The sequence below is a fragment of the Mycteria americana genome, chromosome 1 (assembly GCF_035582795.1).
Source record: "Mycteria americana isolate JAX WOST 10 ecotype Jacksonville Zoo and Gardens chromosome 1, USCA_MyAme_1.0, whole genome shotgun sequence".
Taxonomy (NCBI): Eukaryota; Metazoa; Chordata; class Aves; order Ciconiiformes; family Ciconiidae; genus Mycteria; species Mycteria americana.
This window is the reverse complement of record NC_134365.1, coordinates 11,760,590-11,782,159: the sequence shown is the minus strand read 5'-3', so window position 1 is coordinate 11,782,159 and position 21,570 is coordinate 11,760,590. Positions and strand designations below refer to the sequence as shown.

The following is a 21,570-nucleotide window of genomic DNA, read 5'->3' as shown; positions in this document are numbered from 1 at the left end:
GAATACACCTAAGAGATTTTGTTGTCTAAGGTCAGTTTTCTCATAAATTCTTTGTCTGCTAATAAGTCAAACCATGCTTTATGGAAGCTGTCTGAGCACTATTCCCATTGTCTCTGCTCCTGAACTCTTACCTGTGCTCATGGGGGATCATTGAATTCCAGGCTTGACACTGGATACCACTTTTGGTAACAGATATCGTTCCTTTGTAGTCTGCTCCTTTTCCAATGATACAATTCCTGACATAGTCTATTGAAAGAAAAGAGAAGAAACTTAGGGGTTTGGTTAATGTATTTAAAATTAGAACTCATCGTCAGTTTTCACATGAAAATAATATATTTTTGATAGCCTTTAAATAATTATTCAAAATACCGTTTAATTGTCCACATATATTTTTGTCTCTTTTTTTTCAAAATATTGATCACTAACTTCCCAAAGAAAGCTATTAAAAATGTTTCCAAAGTCTCTGATTGACCAAAAGTCCATGACTGAAGACTTAAGTCCCCCACTCATTAATGAGGTAAATAAAAGCAATATTAAGTCAATAACAGTAATTCATACAACTGAGCTTTTAAGTAGTAAACTGAAGTAGCAATTCAGACTAGTATGTATGATGGTAGGCAAATATATAGGTTGGAAAACTGATCAAGAGCAAGTATGTAGACAAACTTGCATGACAGCAAAACCAGCATATTTGTAAATAAAACTGCAGGATGCAGGTTTCAGAATGCATAAAACCATCCCATGCCCAGAATGCTCCTACAGCCAAAAAGTCACTGACTGACTTCAGCTTTTTTCCCCCTCCATAGCTGGAAAAACAAAATCAGTAAATAAATCAGTTACCCTTCTTTTCATACAGATCAAACGCATGGTCTTGCTTCTTTCTCACACCATTTGTCAAGCTGTTGAAGGATAACCAATGGCACCGTTTTGTAACTCTGTCATAAGCAAAGGCCCTGCGAAGAAAATCTGGATGAGAAAAAAATCTCTGTGTGGTTTATAATAATGACACATGGCCTGCCAAGGAGCATGCAATGACATCAGATTTATTTTTACTGGGAAAGTCAGAGAAACAGCCCAAATTACTATTTAAACCCACAACTGTGCTGACAAGAACAAAGAAACAAAAAAATTAAATTGATGTGGTCATTACATTAAATACCAACTTGGTTGTTCACACTAATCTAAGAGTTCCCTTGTCATTTAAGATCTTTATTTTAAAAGTGAGATAAATGTGACTGCGACAGCATTTGTGTCTCCAGTTGTGCTGCTTTCTGGGGAATAAAAAGGAAGACTCTAAAACATCTTCTTTTGCTCTGCTTACAGTATGCCTCTGAAATAGTTAAGTATCTCACACTGATGGCTTGAGGAAAATTCAAGCACAAGGAGTCTGTTTCTTGCCTAGAACAACAGAGCTGTTTAGAAATGAGATTATTTTTATTTTTATGAATAATCCAAACTGTAATAGTGTACCTACAGCTTGTCCTTGCTTTGGTTTTTTTTTCTTTTTTTTTTGTTTTATTTTTAACTGCTTTCAAGGATAGAGTACAATGTGTGCTGAATTTAGTGGATTTGGGGGGGGCAAGGAAGACAAACAGAAATCAGAAGAGTATAAACACTTTCTTTCAATATTTTAAATGAAATGTGCAGACCTTTTTCTCCTAACGTAATTTTGAAAGGAAATTCCTTACGTGTCAGTAAATTATTTTAAAGGATTTTAAAAACACAGGTGTCTTCCTGGGTGGGGGCAACAGTTATTCCAATATGAAAAAAAAAAAGAAAAAAAACCCCAAACAAACTAACAAAAACCCCATGAAAATTCTTTTTTCTCTTAATTTCTCATCGGACCCAAATAACAAATCACTGACATGATAGTATTGTCTCTAGCCCACTACAAAGTCTACCTACTACATTTCTGTCAGTCATCCCAAACCTTCGGAGATATTTTATTCTGACCTGAGAAGGCATTTTAACACTACTTGGTAATATCCAAAAGACACACAGATTTCCTACACTTCATCCATACTTTGGCTGTGCCATATTCCTGAGCACTACATCCCCAACTCAAAGCTCTTTGATCTTTGCCGTACAAGTTTTTCTGTGTGAGATCTTGCTGGCTTCAGTTAAAAATATTACAAGATCCTATCCAATCTCCCCACTCTTCTCTCTTTCAAACACCCTCTTCATTATCGTTTCCATCACCAAACAGATTTTTCATCCAACTGCTCTCTCTACTCTGTTGACTCCAAATGTTTCCAACCTGCTAACCTTCATCCTTCTGCCCTTGTTCAGCCTTCTGTTCTCTCCTGGCTAGTTCTCAAATATGAGCGTATCCAAGTGCCTCTAACTCCATCTTCACAAAAATATCCTTGACCTTTCCTGCCTTTCCAATTACATTCTCTTTTCCCCTCCTCCCTCCTAAAGTGGGAATGCAGAATGCACTGTTTACAAACATTTCTTTCAGTTTTTGCCTTTCAGTTGCCTTTTGGTTTCTTTCCAGTTTGGCTTCAGCCACTTCTGCACATAAAAGTTTCTAACAATCTTTTCTTGGACCCAAATCTGGAGGGTTTTTACACTTCCAAAGTCAACATATTTAAGTAAATTCTTGGACTTTCTTCTACTGACACTGCCGATCACAATATTTTTTGTTGTTGCTATTTGTCCTGAGATAGTCAGTAGGTTTTCTGATCGGATACTGGAATCCTGTGGTCTATACTGGAATCCCTTTCTGTGTAAATACAAAGGCACTCTAGAAATTAAGCAGATAACAAAGGATAAGACAGGCACAGCTTTGTAGGTAAGGAAGAGACAAGTCTGCAGAAGTCATCTGCATAGCCAATAAAATAGTAACTGTATTATCTTTTTCTCATCCATAAGAAATGTAGTGGGAAAAGCTGCAAGGATGACTTCAGGAAAACAGTGGAAGTAGTGGACTGCAAATGGTGGTAAAACAAAGGAATAAGAACAGCTTAGCAGCAGGTTAATAAAGCTGATAGGGAAGGCAGAAAATGATGCAGAGAGTTATGAAGTCAAAAAGGCAGGGTAAGTGAATCTAAAGGGTACCTTGATGGGGGATCTTAGGAATAGTGTTATGAAGAAGAAACAAGTCTAGATAAGGATCTTGCAACTCAGTTGGAAATGATCAAGATCTGTGCAAGCATGATAGCAAGGGAAAAGAGGAAAGGTCTGTTCTGAGAAGTTGTCCTGGTTTTGGCTGGCACAGAGTTAATTTTCTTCCTAGTAGCTGGTATAGTGCTGTGTTTTGGATTTTAGTATGAGAATAATGTTGATAACACACTGATGTTTTGGCTGTTGCTACGTGGTATCTACACTGGTCCAGGCCTTTTCAGCTTCCCATGCTCTGCCAGGCGCACAAGAAGCTGGGAGGGGACACAGCCAGGACAGCTGACCCAAACTGGCCAAAGGGCTATTCCATACCATATGGCATCATGCTCAGTATAGAAACTGGGGGGGAGTTGGCCAGGGCGTAGCGATGGCTGCTCGGGGACTGGCTGGGCATCAGTCGGTACGTGGTGAGCGGTTGCATCACTGGGGTTTTTTTTCCCTTGGGTTTTGTTCCTCTCTCTCTCTCTTGTTGTTTTCCTTCTCATTACAATTTATTATTATTATTATTATTTTTGTTGTTCCAATTATTAAACTGTTCTTACCTCAACCCACAAGTTTTCTTACTTTTGCTCTTCCAATTCTCTCCCCCATCCCACCGGGGTGGGAAGGGTGAGCAAGCAGCTGTGTGGTACTTAATTGCCGACTGGGGCTAAACCACAACAGAAGTGACATGTATTAGGTCCAACAAAAAGGTGTCAGAGTTAAAAACAGCAAAGATTAATGATTATCAAATATAATACTCACAATTTACTTGCAAGTAATACAGAAACTTAGCATAAATAAATCAAGAGTTGTTTTTTGGTTTTTTTTTCCCCCCAGAAAATAAGGAGTTGCTGATCCTTTTTAAGTCTGTAGTGCCTGGAATCTGCTACTTTGCCATTTTCTGTCAGAAAAGAAACCCAACCCTCTTCCTGCTTGTGTATCTCACAGGGCACAGACCCACGGGTTGCTGCTCCTAGTGCTATTGTCACAATTATGTTACAAAGTATTTCTATTTTATTTTATCTTAATGCTTAAACAAATTGAGTTTGCATCCAGAAAATTAAACAACACTGCTGAGACCCAAGTGATGGAGAACTACTGCATGGACATGGAGTATCAGAATGAAGCCATGAAAATGTCAATAAACAAAGGAAAATCTAAGTCTTATATTTCAAGTGTTTAAAATGCCATTTTGTGTTACTTCTTGTTACTTCTCTTCTTATTTTAGAATGCTCCCACAGCAACCAGTAAACTAATTGGTTTTAATTTAAGTTGGCAACAAATTTCACCTTGTAGTAACCATATGCTGGTATGAAGTTAAAGACTGAGGATCCTAGGAATACAAGGGAAACATTAGTAATCACTGATTCCTTTAAAAGGGAACACATGTCAAATATGTGTTTACAGTAGCATCAAAGAACTATGCACACTACAACAGGACTCATCTGGGGCCAAATGGGAAACCACAAGAATGTTCCCAGATACAGAAAATCCCTCTTGCTCTGCTGCATAGTGGTAGCACAGGCAAGACCTAACCACCTACACCTGTGCTGCTAGCCTTCCTTGCTAAAGAAGTGTGGGGGAAAATTGCAAATTCAGAACATAATTAGTCAGATTTGAAATTCTTTTTCATCTGCAGAGCAAAATAGTTACATGACTGATTGCAATTCTGCTAGCTGTGAGTAGGATTCTTCCAAGCTGTGTTCCCAAAGTCCCTCATGGCTCCTCTATGTTGCTTTATGACTGACTACTGCAGAGAGAATTTGACCCTTAATGAATCCATCAGACACTGTCCCAATAGAAGAAATTCTTCACAAATGAGAAAGTAATAAAAATTCAGAGAGATTCTGGATTATTATTCATGTAAAATAGAATCAACAAATATATTAACCTACTTTTTATTTTCAGAACATAAAACATACCAGCTAGAACAGCTACAGATAGCTTGAGACAATTTTCCTAAGCAGATGTTGGAATACAGAATTGTTGTTTGTTTGGCATCGTTCAGATTTTTTTTTATGCTTTGAAACCTATTTTTATAATACTCCTCACTGCTGATCATCAGAACTCAGGGATCTCTTGCTGTACTGAATACAACCTGATCCACTTGGCTACGATATCAGTGGAAGCTCTGCCAATAGGAAAAGCAGTGGCTTGTATCACGTGAAAAATATTAGTGCTTCGAAAAATTTTCTAACAGAAATAACTAAACTCTGCTCATTGTTTACATATATAAACAGACGAAGTACAAAACAACACAAACTAGATCTTACAACACTGGAATTAAAGGCTTAAAGAAGGATTAAATTACAGCTGAGGATCTTTTCTGCCAAAGAAGAGCTTTTGTTATCACATTTGACCTAGCTTCCCTTTGTAGTGACTGTCAAAACTTTTTTATGTTTCAAGATCAGGCTCACATTTAGCCCAGTACTCACCAGTACAGAAGTCATCCATTCTCTCCAAGATTCTCTTGCATTCATGTTCTTTCATTTATTGCTAATGGTCTAGACTAAGAGAGGCCAGGGGGATAATTTAAGTCTAATACATGGGAAGAATAATAGTGATTTGTTCCAAAAAATAGTAGAGAATATGTACAAGGCAGACAAGCAATCAGCTGCATGATGTGTTTCGAAGAGACAGCAGATGCTGAAGAATAGCTATCGTATACTTGTAGTGATTGTGCAGCCCAGAAGGTTCAATTCCATTGTATCAGATTCGTAGTACTTGCCAGTGAACTTCAGCAGCGCATGTATCTGTGTTCCATGTGTGAGGTTCCCATTGATTTCAGTGGGAGTAATGTGCAAAGAATGAAGAGAGAATATGGTCTGAAGTGGTGCTGAAATACTGCAGCTGTGATGTGTGACAACAACCATTTTATAAGAGACATAAAAATCTCAGAAATGTTCACTGAACACTACAGTGCAGCACAAGTCATCCACATCTTAATATGAGTACATTTTTTCACCTATGTTATGGAAAAGATTACAGATTGGACAAGCTGAGAAGACAGAACAACTCAGATAAAGCTTCAGAAAAGACTGTCGCTCTCTGGACAGGTAGAACAAGATCATGGAAATCAAAAAAGCACAATCTTTAGGTTGTCCTTAGTACAAGCTACCACTGATGACAATTACAGACAGACCTTTGGCCAAAGAGTATTATATAGATACCATTAGGGAAAAAAATAGAGATACATAACTTACTTGCAAGTGAATGAAAGGCCTTTGTTCCTGCTGCATCTCTTGGCACATTGCTCAGTGGTATTTAACAGCTTGGTTTTTACTTCCAGTGTTTTGTTTACTTTAATGAGCATCAACTCTCCTGTTTTTTTGAAGTCATGAAGAGGATTTCTCCTTTTCCCTTTGCCCTCTAAGGAAGAAGCAAAGAAGAAGAAAAAAAAAACATTGTAAGGAAGAGTGCTGAGATTAAAGATGGCATTAGATATGAATAACATTTATTAGGAATTATAGGAACACTGGTACTGAAAGCATAAAGAAATTCACAAAAATAAGGTACAAGCAGATACTTGAGAAGAATTATTTCAGATGGTGATCTCCATTCTTAAAAACAGGAATGGTAGGAATTATAACAAAATTAATTTCAAATAAAGACTTGCATAATGCTAGAAAAGGGTAAGAGGAAAGTTTTTCATCCTTCGTAAAATTTTTTCAGAACCCCCAAAATATGCCTGATAATAATAATCTGAAATCTTACAAATATTTCCATAAAAAACTCAAGTGAAAAAGATGAACAAAGGTCTTTTTTGGACGGACAGAGTGTAGTTACAATCAGAAGGAAAAGGATATAAATGTTATAGAGAATCACGATCCGAACGTGATATACTGTTCTTAAAACAGCAAATTTTTCATCACAAGTTGTGAAAAGAAGTGGAGCCTGCAAGTGACACAAAATAATCATTTGTCCTCCCTCTGCTCCAGTGCAGACTCAGTGTGAGTGTTGTGTCCAGTTTAGGTGTGACTGAATTAGAGTTGTTAGCCTACAGAAAAGAAAATGAGGGGAGGCAGAGGCCATAGCATGGAAATAGTCTGCACTGCTGCAAAGATTTCTGCAAAAAGGAACGCACTGATCTGATTTCCATGTCTCTGTTGAAAGGCCCAGAGGAAAGAGTATAAAACAGAGCAGGGCAGATTGGCTAGACATGTTTGGCTAAAGTGCAAGAGTAAAAGTCTTTGAGTGTTGCAAAAAAACCCCACAATTTTCCCAATATGTATGTATATATTTTTTTTTCATAGAAACCAGTCTGCCAGTGTAGGCTGCTCCATCGTCAGTGAAGGCAGATGAGTACCTCTGGAGAGTGTTTTTCCCTGTTCTGACAGATGAGTAGCATAGGGAGGACAAATTGCCCTTTGGATCTCTTTCTCTTATTTCACTCAATGATCCCAGATGATCTTTTTGGATTAGATGGCTAATCCAGGTAAGGTAGGTGAATGAATCCCTCCTTAATTTACAAAGTAGGTAACAGCATTTTTCATAACTTTTTTCCATATAACTGTTTTTATAGCTGTCCTTTCATTTTTCTCTACAGGATCTGCAACAATGATAGAACACGAATGCTCAGGATCAATTTATTAAATTTTGCCAGAGCCTTTCAAATATATGAACCCTCAGCCTAGTGCTCTGCTATCCTGAATAGATAATGCCTCATGCAAGTGCAGAGTGCACTTAGGTCGTAAACTTTTGCTTGGTGCACTCTGTGCAGAAGGTCAGAATAACTCTGTAAATTGCAATAGCTGAGTTACTGACAACTCCACATATTGTAAAGCCAAAGAGGGCTTATGGGTGTTCCCTTTGCAGAACTTTCATCCTGATCATTAAGTGAGCTCACATTTTTCACTGGATTCAGCTAAATCACACCTCTCAGTGGTGAGTTATCCCTAAGACACCTAAAAATACACCAAAGACATTTAAATTAGCTTTCATCAAGCTTCAGCCTCTTAAAAAAAGAAAATCAAAGGAGTAGAATATCTCTGCTGCAATGTCCCTATAAAATAATCTTCACCCTATCCTACTCTCCTTCTTTTTGAACTGCTGAAGGTGAACTATGCTATTCCCCTGCACCTAATAGCTCACAATTTTAATTCCAACTACAAACGTTTTCAGAAAAAAAAATTATTTACCTCCAAATCCCTGTTATTATTACATGAAGAAGCCTTTGATGAAAAGATCAAATGTTAATAGTTTTGGTGCTCTGTTAGGGACTCATATGAGCTCTCTTAAGCATTTTCAGCTTGTATTTGTACAGTGCACATGCACCCAAAATGAATGTTTAGGGAAATGCTGTGAGGACACTCTTGCCTTAAGTATCAACACCCTGTTACTGGAAGCCATTGTGTCTACACTGAAGCCGCTTTATTTTTTGCTGTACCTGTAACAGTGCCAAAGTGCTGCAAAAAGGATTGCATCTGCTCTTTAAGACAATCACAGAAAAATGAGTCTTCTACCAAGCTTTTGTGGTAAATTTCTCAAACTATTATCTTACAAGATGTATTTGTTAGTTCTATGTTGTCTCAGCCAAGACTTTTATGTCAAATGGAGATAATAATCTGTACAGAAATATCAAAGTACTTTCTTTCAGTTCCTGATGCTAACATTTCCCATCTACTGATAAGTGTCATTATCTTAATTCTTGATGATAACGGCTTCTTAAACTCACCAGCTAGCATGCAAGAACATGATTAAAAAAATCAAGAAATTCTGTTCTGCCTGAAAAACGTGGTTCACAGTTGTGCTTTTTATTTTCTTCTTTTCCTAGCAGTTGTCCAAAGAGGATTATGGGTCCGATCTTTTATTTAGCAATTCATAACAGCCTGATTTACTTTAGCTTTCAAACAACAACATTCTACGACTTGCTTATAATCCAAAAGACAGAGGGCCAAATACATCTGTGATGTGACTGTTAGAACCATCAGAATAACGCAAAGCATTACTTTTACAACTCTAACAATAAAATAAATAAAATCAGTTGAACTTTTTTACTTCAAATTAGGTGCATTTATTATTAAAATCTTAAATAAAATAGTGCCCTAGAAATGTTCTATATTAAAGGTTATCATGCAATATGCTATAACTAATGTTCCTAATTTGTGATTGCCATTCATTTCAGTTCCTAAACTTTGATTAATCGGGACTTTTGCTTATTTTGTGGGCCATGTCTTCTGATGTTTCTTGTAGTTGAATATCATATTCTAAGGAAGTCTGACATTCCACTTAAATTTGAAAATAGTAGCAGCTGATTCAAACACAAAAGAATCCAGTCAAATATGAATCAACATTTTTTTCCTTCAACAGAAACAACAACTAACTAAAAATATTTCTTCAGTTGACTTAAAAAATTCCTCAAAAAGGTGAGGGTGGTGCCTCTTTCTATTTCTTAACATGATAGCAACCTTGGTTGAACAGAAAAAAGAAGAGCTCAGCCAGGGCCCAAGGAAATGGGAACTACCACATTTGCTCTAGTAGGATGCAGCATTGAACAAGTACTCCATAATCTCATCTGGGATTTCCACAGTCTCCCTGCTGGAGCTCTTCCATTTTCATAAAATGCTTTAAATATTTATCGGAGAAAAAATGTTCCTCACAGTGAAAAACATTTACCTGGGAGCTACAAGAACTCAACTTTGGGTTCCCTTGCTACCTTTTTCATATGAGGTTTCTGCATAATATTCTCATTAAGATATGAAGCATTAACTGAGACTGCTCAAACTATAGAGCATCTGGGGGAAAGGATTTCCAACAATATCTTTTCTTGGAGTAGTTCCAGTCCATGCCAGATCAATAATCAGAGATAAAGAAAATTATCATTCTGCAGCATTTTAGTGAGAAAACTCACTAGGAGGTTGCAGTATCTGTATTCTAGAACCTACTTAACTGCAATTTTAATTGTATTTATACAAAATAGAAATAGAAGTAAAACAGCAAGTACTGAGAGTAATGGATGCCATAATATTCAATATCATAGAAATGAAGACATTTTCTTGATTAACAAGAGAAATAGGTTTGAATCAGCAAAGGTGTTTGTATTTTGATCTCTCCTGCTCTCCAGATGTATTCTAATCATTGGGCTAAGGGGAAAATGGCAGCAAAGTAACTTCCTCTTTCTCTCTGGCCCTGTGTGCCACACCAAAAAGGGCTTTGGACTCCCACACTATCACACCACTCAGTCCTGAAACTACCTGATTATGTTCTATATCTCAATTAAAAATTCACACCTTGCAGAAAACAATAGGAATGATACTGACCTATATGAGAGTCAAGAAATTCAGTATAAATCTAGTTTCAGGCCATTTAGAGTTCAAATACCTAAGCAAGTCAAGTTTCAGACTCTCAGGTCTTAGTCTGACCCCAAAAAGATTTGGTTTTGCATTATCTGTTTAGTAATAAAAGACTAATAAGGCGAATATGATACCATTGTTGTGGTAATCAAAATAGCATACAGGACATCAACAGGCCTCAAGATCACCTTTGTCCATTATAATGAGATCAAAACACTACTTGTATTGTCTATGGCAATATTTTACAATGAAATTATCTGACTTCATCTACCTAATTGGTAATCCCTTTCTCCTTCCTCCGCCAGTCCAGCTTTTTCTAATATAGATGTACAATTAGGCTTCGGAGTTATAGTCTTATAGACTATACTGGAGCATACTGGAGCATACTGGCTGGTCCTCCCTAGAAAAATCTCTACTTTTATGGACTTGCCATAGACTCTACAAAGCTTTTATTAAACAGGAGTTATGATGCATTTGGCATGTCAGCTTCCAGGGTTTCCAAGTTTCACTCTAGTCTATGCATTAGTTAGTGCTTTCTTAAAGAACCACATCGTGGAGTCTTGTGATAATGTGAGAAACCTCATTCCTTTCATTTCTTTCTAATTTTGCATCCCGCTTTATTATACAGAACAAACACATAAAAACTCAACACCAAATTTTCCCAATGAGAAGATAAATACATTTAAATTAAAGGTTTATGTTTAAATCAAGATTCTTAATGAAATCTTGATGGTTTGGTATGGAGTTTTATTTCCTTATTCTATTTGTTTACACTTGCAGAACTTCAGCATTTTAGTAAGTAGCTATTTGCTTTGTTGTGCTAAACTTTCAACTGTGTGGGGTAATGAAAATTTTTTTTTCTGTTATCATAGTTACTGATGTAAGTAAATTGGATACAGGTCTTCATACTGTGGATGGGAAAAAGACCTTTTATAATTTTTAGTTTTGAAAAAAATATGGAGAGTCATATAACAGCACTGCTGTTCATTATGTTTGTCAGATGTCAGAGATAAACTAAATCTTTAGGGAAATAAAAAAAAAATCAAGAAAATGAAGATACCTAAATTCCTTAAGCTGGCAGATGCTGTCAGAGAACTGCAGGAATCAACTGCAGTCCTTCCAAATAGAGCAATGAAATACAAAATAAGATGGCACTGGGGAGAAAAATTAAAAAGAGGGAAATTTTCTACACACTATATAGGAAGCTCAGAGAAGTTGAAGATTCAGAATATATTCCAGTGAAGAAAAATGGTCATATAAAGTGACACAATTATTTCAGAAATATAAGAGACATAGTTCCTTTCTTTAGTATCAATTGGCATTTTAGATCTCTGTTTAATATTTTGCATCATGTTTGTAATGAAATCAAGTCACGTGACCTTGAGCAGTTAACAGATGGACTAATTAGACATTGAATTATTTGTGTTATAATTGATAACCAGGTCAGAATGTCAAAATGAGATTAGCTATTAATTTTGCAAACAATCATCACTGCAAGCCAAAGTAAACTGGATTTCCCAAATAAGCTGAATTTCATGTGATTTAAAACTTTGGGTGGCGGTGGTGAATTAGAAATCTACCATCATATGAAAGACCTTCAAGAAAAAAAAAAAAAAAGAAAAAATCCCCAACCCTAAACACATCTGAAATAAATGCAGGAAAGCACAGTTCAACACAATAAACGTAGCAAACATTTTATCAGGGAACACCATGCTCAACAAAAATTGCATGGTAACACCCAAGCAAATGTATTCATAAGTATGTATCTGAATGGAGAAAAAAGAAACAAGCAAATGTTAGATCTCAATAAAATGTACAAAGCAAAAATCTGCAAAACCATGGATTATCACAGTGTCAGACAACACTTTTCAGAAGACATATCAAAGCTGAATGCTTATCTCAGTATAAATAGTGACAATTTAATATGAAAATAAAAAATAAAGTATGTTCAATTATATGCATAAAATTGCATTTGGCAAAGCTTGTGTAAGAAGAAAAATCAATGCGTAGGGTTTGAAATAAAGCAACAGTTCTCAGCATACTTTGGTTGAAGAACAGTATGTAAATGCAGTGAGGTGTTTAACTTGTCTATAAAACATGGTTCAAGGGATACTTTAATTAAATTCAATAATGTATTTCCAAGACAATGCTTTTCAAAGGATAGAAAACATCAAGGGTAAATTGCATATTGGTGCAGGCCCCAGTATGACAGCATAAATATACTGGTTTCATTAAGAAAAAAAAAACACAAAACTTGACCAGATGGTGAAAGTAGATGTTACTAAATGGTTTCAGACACCACATGCTTAAGTTAACAGTATGGTCACAGTAATAAAATAAAAGAAAAGATGTTAAAGGTGAATGTTGATACTAAAATCATTAACAGGGCCATCAAAGTATTGTCACCTATGAGAATTGTTAGGAAGCACTTTTTGAACAAACACATTCAAGGCAATTTTCTCTCTTAAAGCAATTCCTAACAGAGACACTTTGATAAAAAGAATTAATGCTCTGCAATTTTAACTTACTTTTAACTTACTTTCATTTACTTTGACTTCTCCTTATGCCTGTTTCAGTATCAGAAATGTCCAGATTCCTGGCTAGAATGCAAAAAAGTGAACACCTTTTCCAAATGACTTCTCATTTGGAGGAAAAAAAAAAAAAAGAAAGGAAGAAACAAAGAAAGACCAACATAATGAGAAACTGACACACTTCTGAAATGTGCCCAAGAAAGAACTTTGTAGATTGAATAGACTTAGATGCCAGATTAAGTTTAATGCAGTTATTTATGTAAAACAATAATTTAGCGTGAAAGAAGTTTACCAACCATACCCATAAAAACTGCAGTCAACTGTATAGATGGAAAGTCACCAAAATAAAACCAGCTGTCTGAGGAGGCATCTCTAGCTTGTCACAATTAAAGTTTCTCAGAAAGGTATCCGGAGGATGATATGACTATTTTAACTTCTGAAATTTATTTTCTTGGCAAAAGAGCCATCATGGAAAAAAACCTACAATTTTTAGAAAGTAGTTTGAAATATAGCTATATAATATAGAGATAATTTTTTCCTTATTTTTACATTGGCTTTCAGTCTAGTTGTTGAGCAGATTCAGGAAATGCAAAAAGATATTTCTTTTTGGCTTTACATTGCCTATTACCACTCACACACACACCCATGCACACATACCCCTTATTAGCAGCTGCAAAGATTGCCATGTTACTTGGAACCCAACTTCATGTTTATGCTAAATCCTGCCTTTGTAACCCTCTCCTATAGTCAGCGTGAAAGCTCAAGAAGCTACGGATAATGCTAACAATTGATAGTATATTCTAAAATTGGATGGTAGATGCAAAAGGACAGCTCTTTTTCTTCCAAGAAAAGGTTATCTGCTCAGCAGGATGCAGGGACCCATTGGCAGAAACAAATGTTCTGCAGTTTGTACTCTGACTTGCTGTATCTAAACTCTGGCTAAATTACTGAGAGGATTTTCCCTTCTAAGATTTGTCTTCTTATGCATTTTACACAAGAATTAAATCTCCACCATTTTGCATTGCATTCCATAACCTTTACAAGCGTTTGGTGTCTCCTCCGAGGCATCCAGCACATTGCGCACTTCTTTTGCGACAGGGTCTCAGCCACCGCTGAGGACATCTGGGCATGGAGTCGGGGGTAAAGAGAAAAGCACAAGCAGGCAGGGCAGGGATTTGGGCAAAGCAAAGAGTGATGGACTGCTGAGGGCAGCAAAACAGCCCCTGTGAGGAGTGATGAGAGCCTTGCTGCATGTTGTATACATAAAAATAGTGCTGCCGGCCAAGGCTGGGAGTCGTAGGAAGAGCTGGAGCTGAGGGGAGACGGAGGGAGCAGCCAGTCCCCAGCTAGGCCAGCAGCACCGAGGACTGCCAGGCATGGCCGGGCTCATCAGACAGCACATGGGTGGAGGCCCACAAGCCATCGAACACTCCCGCAGCTAGATTTTGCCAACACATCTGACTAATCTGGAGCGTGTTCCCAGCTCTGCTTTGCCGCAGCACTGCTTTACGTGTAGGTACTAACTATGTTCGGGAACAGCTCTGTTATCCTCTAAGGGCACTGCCAAAAAAACCTACAGAAAAAAGATGAGGTAATGGCGAGGATGTCCTCACCCCTTCCCAGTTCTTTGTAGTTCACTTACTTCCCCACTGCAAGGGACAAACATTGCTCACATCATGCTAATTCTCCTACTATTCATGCTTCCCAAGCAAGTGTGGAGATCAATCCTGTCTCACCTCTAGGATCAATCCTTTCTCACCTCTATGTTACCTTGTAGCCTCTGCCCTTCAACCCTCCACCTCAACGCTGATGGGAAGAAAGTGAAATTCCAATACTCATCCAGTACAAGTAATTGCAAAAAGTTCAGGACAACCCTCTCCTCTCCACATCAAGCTTTTACCCATCAAGAGGCCCAGTTATCCTGCTTTCAAATCTCCTAGAAAAGTTCTAAATGCTTAAGTGGCAAACTAATGTTCAGCGTAAAGATCCAAGGGGCAGATATTATGCTCTCTGAGGGAGACTGCACATTTCTCTTCCAACCCTGGCCTCAGTTGAAGTATTACAATAATGACAGATGAGCTCTCCAATAAGAGGCTTTCCTTTCCTTGACTTCAGTGTACAATTTTCCAGAGTTTTATGCAACATTTTAATCTCGTGTCTTTCAACTCTATATTCTCCTGCTATGTTGCTTATGAAAATGGCATTAATAGAAACAGAAAATCTGTTAAGCAGGGTAAGTGCTGTATTACATGTGAGAGCAAAACAAGCAGCCCCTGGCACTGAGCACCAAAAGGATTCCATTAAACAGAAGGAACACAGTCTTCCAACTGGCAGAGTATCATTTTGCTTTGTTGACAGTATATAGTATAATGATTATCTACAGCTGGGATGGGGAAGTATAAATCATGTTAAATTTTTAAAATATACTTAGCTATGCAGACCACAGGAATACACAACATCCATACATCGATTATGGCTATGTGATTTTTTTTTTAAGCAATAGTTATTTGTAAGAACTAAGTGCAACTCCCACATCTTTATTAGCAACTGCTTCAGATCATCCAAACTACAGAAAGTGCTGAGAATAAATACACTTGGCTGACAGTCTTTTCCCAGAAAAATATATCTTCAATTTAAATAAATCTTTAACAGTCACTCTTTTGCCATATACCAATCTACTTTTTGCTTTGATTAAAAAGTCATTTTTAGTTTCACTAGATTAACATTATTAAAGAGATACTGTCTAAGAATACTGAATAATAAGAGTATCTGAACAAGGAAGAAAACTCCCTGATAAAGTTATTAGCTACAGATTAATTTCTTTGTGCAAGTGACAGAGACTTACAGGATATTGATAATGACCAGGCAAGTAGTCTATAGGAACCTTGCACATTTATCTTTCACCAATCACGGTTTTATCTTTTATATATTAAAAAGAAACTCAGAAACTGATAGTGTGGACAGCTTGCTGACATGAAAATTTCTCAGTGTTTTCTTCACCCTCTTTTTTCTTTATGCTTTAATATAACCCAAATGTATTAGTCAGCAACCTTGGTAACACAGGACATTGTCTTCGCACAGAACTTAGGGCATGGGATTCCAAACCTAAAAGATCCATTCACAAAAGAAATAACACTCATCATTAGGTACATTTAAAATGACAGAACAGCAATAACAACAGCTTTGATAGAACAGCAATAACAAAAGTATGGATATGCATTACCAAAAGACTTCTTTTTATTCCTATTTTTAAATTCTGTTTTCATCATTTAGCTTGGGTTTCATATATAAAAATAATAAATATGTAGGCAAATATTAACCTTTCTTAAAAACATCCCAGTGAAAAGAATTCAACATCCTGTACAAAGATACCATGTATGTTTAGAAAGCAACCAATGTATTTCCAGAAAGGAATGGCACAACTTCCCCTTGCCTACATTGTAAAAACCCAGACACTTTTGTCGAAGATCATATACTTTTAAAAAGCAAGGTAAGCACAATGGCAGCGTGTGGTAAGAGTCCTCTTTCTTGCCCATAAGGCAAACAATAGGATTGATTAATATTAAGGCGGGTGGGGGAGGAAAGTTAAGAAAGGGAGGGTTGCCAAGAAACTGTCACTATGAAAGTTGGCCAGAAAACAAGTTTTACTCTCTGAAAAATTCTGAAGTTTTGGAAATTTAATTTTCCTCCACATCAAGATGAAACATGCACTCCTAAACTGGAGAGCCCATTGGTTAGGGCACAACCCTATTCATCAGCCTACTCATACTGGCAGTACTGAGGCTGTCTTTCAATCTCTTCTGTTGGAATATTAGATAGATTAATATGCATTGAGCTTGGTAAACTCCAGACCAGCGCTAAGAGCCTACAGTCAGGGAGAATAAGGAGCTTCTCTCATTTCATTCAAGAAAAGCGTCCTGACTATCAAGAGAGCAAACATGACCTAGCTTCTTATGAACTTGGCTATACACCAGTTTCTGTATCTTTAGCCCATGGAATAAAGTTGAGGGGGGGCGTGTTTATTCTGCTTTTTTTTCAAACTAGCCCATCAGTTGATGAGTTTCCTTCACAGGTGAGGGTTTTTCAACAGCAGGTACCACAAGCTATTGTGAATGTCTTCTGCTGCAAATTTCTCTTTCATTTGATTTGGGGGAACCAAGCCAAAGAAAGTTTCTGTTTAAAAGGAATTATTTTAGTGAAAAGTTTTGATGGGTCAGCATTTTCCAGTAAAAAAAAAAAAAAACATTTCCTCAGAAAATTCCTAACCAGCTCTAGTCATCACTTTTCAGAGAGGTCACATGTCCATAGAATGGAAATTGCTATGTACGTGGAAAAGGAGTTCAGAAAAGTGTGGTAGCATAGTGCTTGTATCTCTGTGTCACCTGCTAAGAATGCCCACAAAAACAAAATCGTCACTGAGCAGACTGAGCACAGAAGCTCTGGTGAGATGTTCAGCATCCTACAGAACCACACTCTGACTGCAGGGGAAAAATGACAGGTTTTACTGCACGTGATGCTGCCAGTCTGTTTTTGACTTGCCCACTCAGATCACAAAATATTCCACTTTGAAATCCTATTTCAAAATATTTATTTTTTTTAACTAGAAAATGTAGTTATGTCTTGGAAACCACCAACATCACTTGCCATACACGTTGCCTGATGCCCTCAGCCCTTGCCCCAGGACCCAGACGCTGCGTGTGCCTGCCCTTGCTCTGCCCGCTCCTGGCAGATCCTTTCCCTGAATTGTGGCTGTCTTTTGTTTCTGTCTGTGCAAAGGTCTGACCCTAACAATGTTGGCGGAAGGAAGGAAGGAAAGGTTTGTAGAAACCTTCGCAAACTTTTTTTTTCCTTAAACGTCTCCCCAGAGGGCCAATGGAAACACAGAGGTAGCTCTTCAGCTATCCAGTCCAAGGGGGACACTTCAGGAAAGAAATTCAGCTAAAGAGCTTCCAGCACTTGATTACTTATTGTTTGTTCCTTCCCCCCCGCCCCCCCGCCTCCCGGATTTCATGGGGAACATCTAATGAAATTACAAGTATTTCAGTCTGGATAATAGCATGTTCATGCTGCTGAACTTCAGCAAGGACATTCCCTTTCAGCAACGTACTGTCCTGTGTTTTGGGTCTTCCTTGTCAACTTCTGTCCTTTAACGTTTATGCTACCACTTGGAAATTAAGGACACATGTTTCCTCATGTCCTGATAACGGCCGGGAGCACCTATGGGCAACGATGAGATTTCCGTCTCCCGCCCTCAGTGCCTCCGCGGCTCCCCCTCCGGGGCGAGCCCCGAGCGTCCCTTCGCCCGGGGAGGAGGTGGCGGGAAGCAGCGACCTCTCCGCAAACCACCAAAACGTGCCGTGTCTCCCCGCAAAGCGCTGGCCGCGGACACCCTGCCGCAGGCACAGCGCGGCTTGTCCCGCCCCGCCGCGCTGCCGCCCGCCCCGCTCCGCACCGCTCCGCACCGCAGCCCTCCGCGGGCGCGGGGGCGCGGGGCGGGCACCGGCGCACCTAAGCCCCCGCCCGGCCGCCGGCCGCGGGGCCAGGTGCCTGCCCCGGCGGGCAGGTAGAGGCTGACGGGTGCTGGAGGTGGCGGGGTCTCCCCGCCTGCCCCACCTGCGGGGGTGCGCCCGGTGCACCGCCCCGAGCACCCAGCCTCGCCACGGCGGAGCGGAGGAGAGGGAAAATGATGCGGCTGTGAGGTGGAGGGGGGTCACTAGCGAAGTGATAGAAAAACTAACCTGCCACGGGGATGGTGATGGGAAGCAGCAGCAGCTGATGCAGCAGCAAGGCTGGCAGGAGTTGGGTGGCCCACATGGTGCTGGCGGCCCCCCCGGCGGCTGGCGGGGAGGAGAAGAGGAGATGGCTCCTCGGAAGGACCCTGTGCACCGCCGGTCACTACAGGAGGCAGAGTGAGCCGAGCTGCTTTTTATTGCGATGATCTAAGTTTGTTGTGTGATTAACTGGAAAGATCTGGGTCCCAACTCCCTCTTACGGTAAGAAACTGTTTAACAACATCCCCTCTCTGCCTCCTCTCCTCCTCCCCTCCCCAGGAGCTGCCTCCCCTCCCGCCCCGCAGCCAGCCCAGGGAGAGGGCTCCCACCGCCTCATCCCTCCCTCCATCCTTCCCGCCCTCCTTCCCCCTTGCCTCCCTCCCTACCTCCCTTAGGGGCTCAGGAGGAGCAGCAGGGCCGGGCCGGGCCCCCCAGCTCTTGCCCCGGGGCAGGTCCCTGCTGCTGCGCAGCCCCCCGGAGCCTCCCCCCAGCCCCTCCTGCCCCACAGCCCCCTTTGCCCTCTCACCTGCAGCCAGAACAAACCTCTCCCTCCCCGCTGACATTTCCCTTCACAGCCTCCCCCTTTCTCCACCTGCCCCTCGGCCACATCCTCAGGCAGCACCCTCATCCATAGCCGTTTCAGCAGGACTCCCACACCCCATGGCCAGGGACAAAGCAAGGCAAATTTCCCAGTAAGGAAACACCTTTCCTCCGACCTGCCCGTGGCTGCCCCTGGCCACCAGCCTGGCCTTTCCATCGTCCTCTTTGGCCATCTGACAAATGCCACTTCCCCAAAATTGTGGCATCTCTGGGGCATCTAAAAGTCAAGTATCAGCTGGCTGGCGCCGCTCCATGGAGACAAGCCTCAGCCCACAGCGAGGCCTGACCTTCCCTCTGTCACAGGCAGAGTGGTTGTGATTCTTCTATTGCACTTCACTTTAACCTCATGGAAGCAACAGCATTGGTTTTTGTTTAAAGTCATGAGACCGGCCTTCGTGACACGCGGCTATTCAAAAATAAACACTTCAGGAAAAGTTCTGCCTTAATTTAAACTGTTCCTTTCTCCCCTGCACCCACCTACCTTCTATAGCACGAGTGTGTGGCAACACAGGAAACCGTTTGCCTCCATTTTCCACAAATAAACCAGAGACCTGCATGTGGCCCCATGCCATGTGTGTCAGAAAACGGGTCTCCTTCTCTAGCCCAGACTCCTTTGCCCAGACTTACTATCCATACTGCTGATAAACAACTTTGAGTGAAACAGCTTTTCTTAAAAATGGGTTGTTTCCCAAGCCACAAATGTTCATTGTTAACTTTTATTCAATTTTTTCCTATATTCCCAAAACATTTTTTTTTTCACCCAGTTTATGCCCAGTGGCAAAACAAAATTTCCACTTGGGAATTACTGCCTTGGTAAGTGAAATAAAGGGGACAGAAAGGAGTTGAGAGAGAGTCTGTGAAGAAAATATTTTGAACATTTGGCGTTACAGGAAAAACACATTTATGTGAGAAAAAAAAAAACTTTCTGAAATCTGCAGAATGAAAATTATTTCTAGGGGATTTTTTTGCTGTCTTTGTTTTTCTCCCAAGAATAAAAGTTAATTTACAGGAGTTCCTTAGAGATGCACAACGTGAAAACAGAGAAAATGTATTCCACTGGGCAATGACCTTATGCGAAATCCTTGTCCACTGCAACTGATAGAATACGCATATCTCAGTTATTGTTTTCTGGTTTTGTCCCTGTGCTTAAACATAGACATAAATATAAATAATAAGCAACAAAAATAATCATAGCACCATGCTGAGCCCAAAATAGCCACATTCCGTTAACCAGATGTATTTGACTTGCTGTCCATGCATGTGATGAGTGACCTTTTTTTGTGTGAAGTACAAAATCATGCGCCATTAAAGTCAAGTAGCTTTTTTGCCACTGACTTCCCTGAGGGGAGCATTTGGCATGTAGTCAGATTTGTCCTGAATTTTAGGAAGATTTCTGCTGTGTCTCTTGAGGACTAGGGTGCTCCCTAATGGAGAAAATATTCTGCTATATGGATTCCCATTATTAATACATAGTCCTGTGTATTATTCATGATGTATCTGCAGTTCTGGTTGAGACCTCAAGTCATGGGCATAAGCTTCTTTAGCTGCATATATTATGCTGGGCAGGTACAACTCCATAGTCCTGGTTCTCCATTTGTCCAATTTTGGGGACATGCTGGAGGACACCTCTGCCTTTTACATAAGCCCTGTATATCTCCCCTCAGTGGAAACTAGGGCACGTGGAATGGAGGGCCAGGGACAGAAGGGAAATTAGAAAGGCAAAGATCCTATAGATGCTATATTCAGATGTTCTATTTGTAGGCAGTCAAGACAAAGGTTTGCATCTGGATCTGGGAAATGAAAAGGCTCTTTGGTCCCGCATCATATAGTGCGAAATGTAGTATGAGCCTTTTTCTGTGTCTTCCTGCCCCATGTATTTTACAACTGAAGCATAATTTTTTAGTTCAGTTCCATCAAATTTTACCTCAAAAAGAATTTCAATATGAAGGAAGCCTGCAAAAATTGTATTTCATGCTTAAGTTTTCAAAAAGAATTCCATGTTAAGTTTCAGTCTGCACATAGAGAAACTAAAGATCTAAATATGATAACCAGAAGTCGTAGGTTTTATGCAAGAATATTCTGTTATGTTTTCTGACCTTTTGAGGGCATGTTTTCTGACCTATAGGTCTCTCTCTCTTTTTCTGTTCTTGGGGCCTAGCTGAGAGTGGGGATTTTTGGTTTTCATTTTTTTTTCCTTCTATTTTTTTTGGCAGCTTTGCAAACTTGCCTTGATAACTTGACTTTCAAATCAGTGTAGCTCTGTATTCGGAA

The 21,570-nt window shown here is 39.5% G+C and overlaps 1 protein-coding gene across 2 annotated transcripts in view; it reads right to left on the bottom strand.

Moving 5' to 3' along the window:
- The window catches only part of HGF (hepatocyte growth factor), a 59,100-nt gene extending 40,172 nt beyond the window's left edge, over positions 1-18,928 (bottom strand). For both annotated transcript variants that reach the window (XM_075490572.1, XM_075490657.1), the window contains exons 1-4: positions 18,667-18,928; positions 6,309-6,474; positions 841-953; positions 132-246 (exon numbers count right to left, since the gene is read on the bottom strand). In XM_075490572.1, coding sequence (XP_075346687.1) covers positions 132-246; positions 841-953; positions 6,309-6,474; positions 18,667-18,742 — 470 coding nt within the window. In that variant the 5' untranslated portion in view covers positions 18,743-18,928. The remainder of the gene's footprint in view (positions 1-131; positions 247-840; positions 954-6,308; positions 6,475-18,666) is intronic.
- Positions 18,929-21,570: the final 2,642 nt, after the last annotated feature.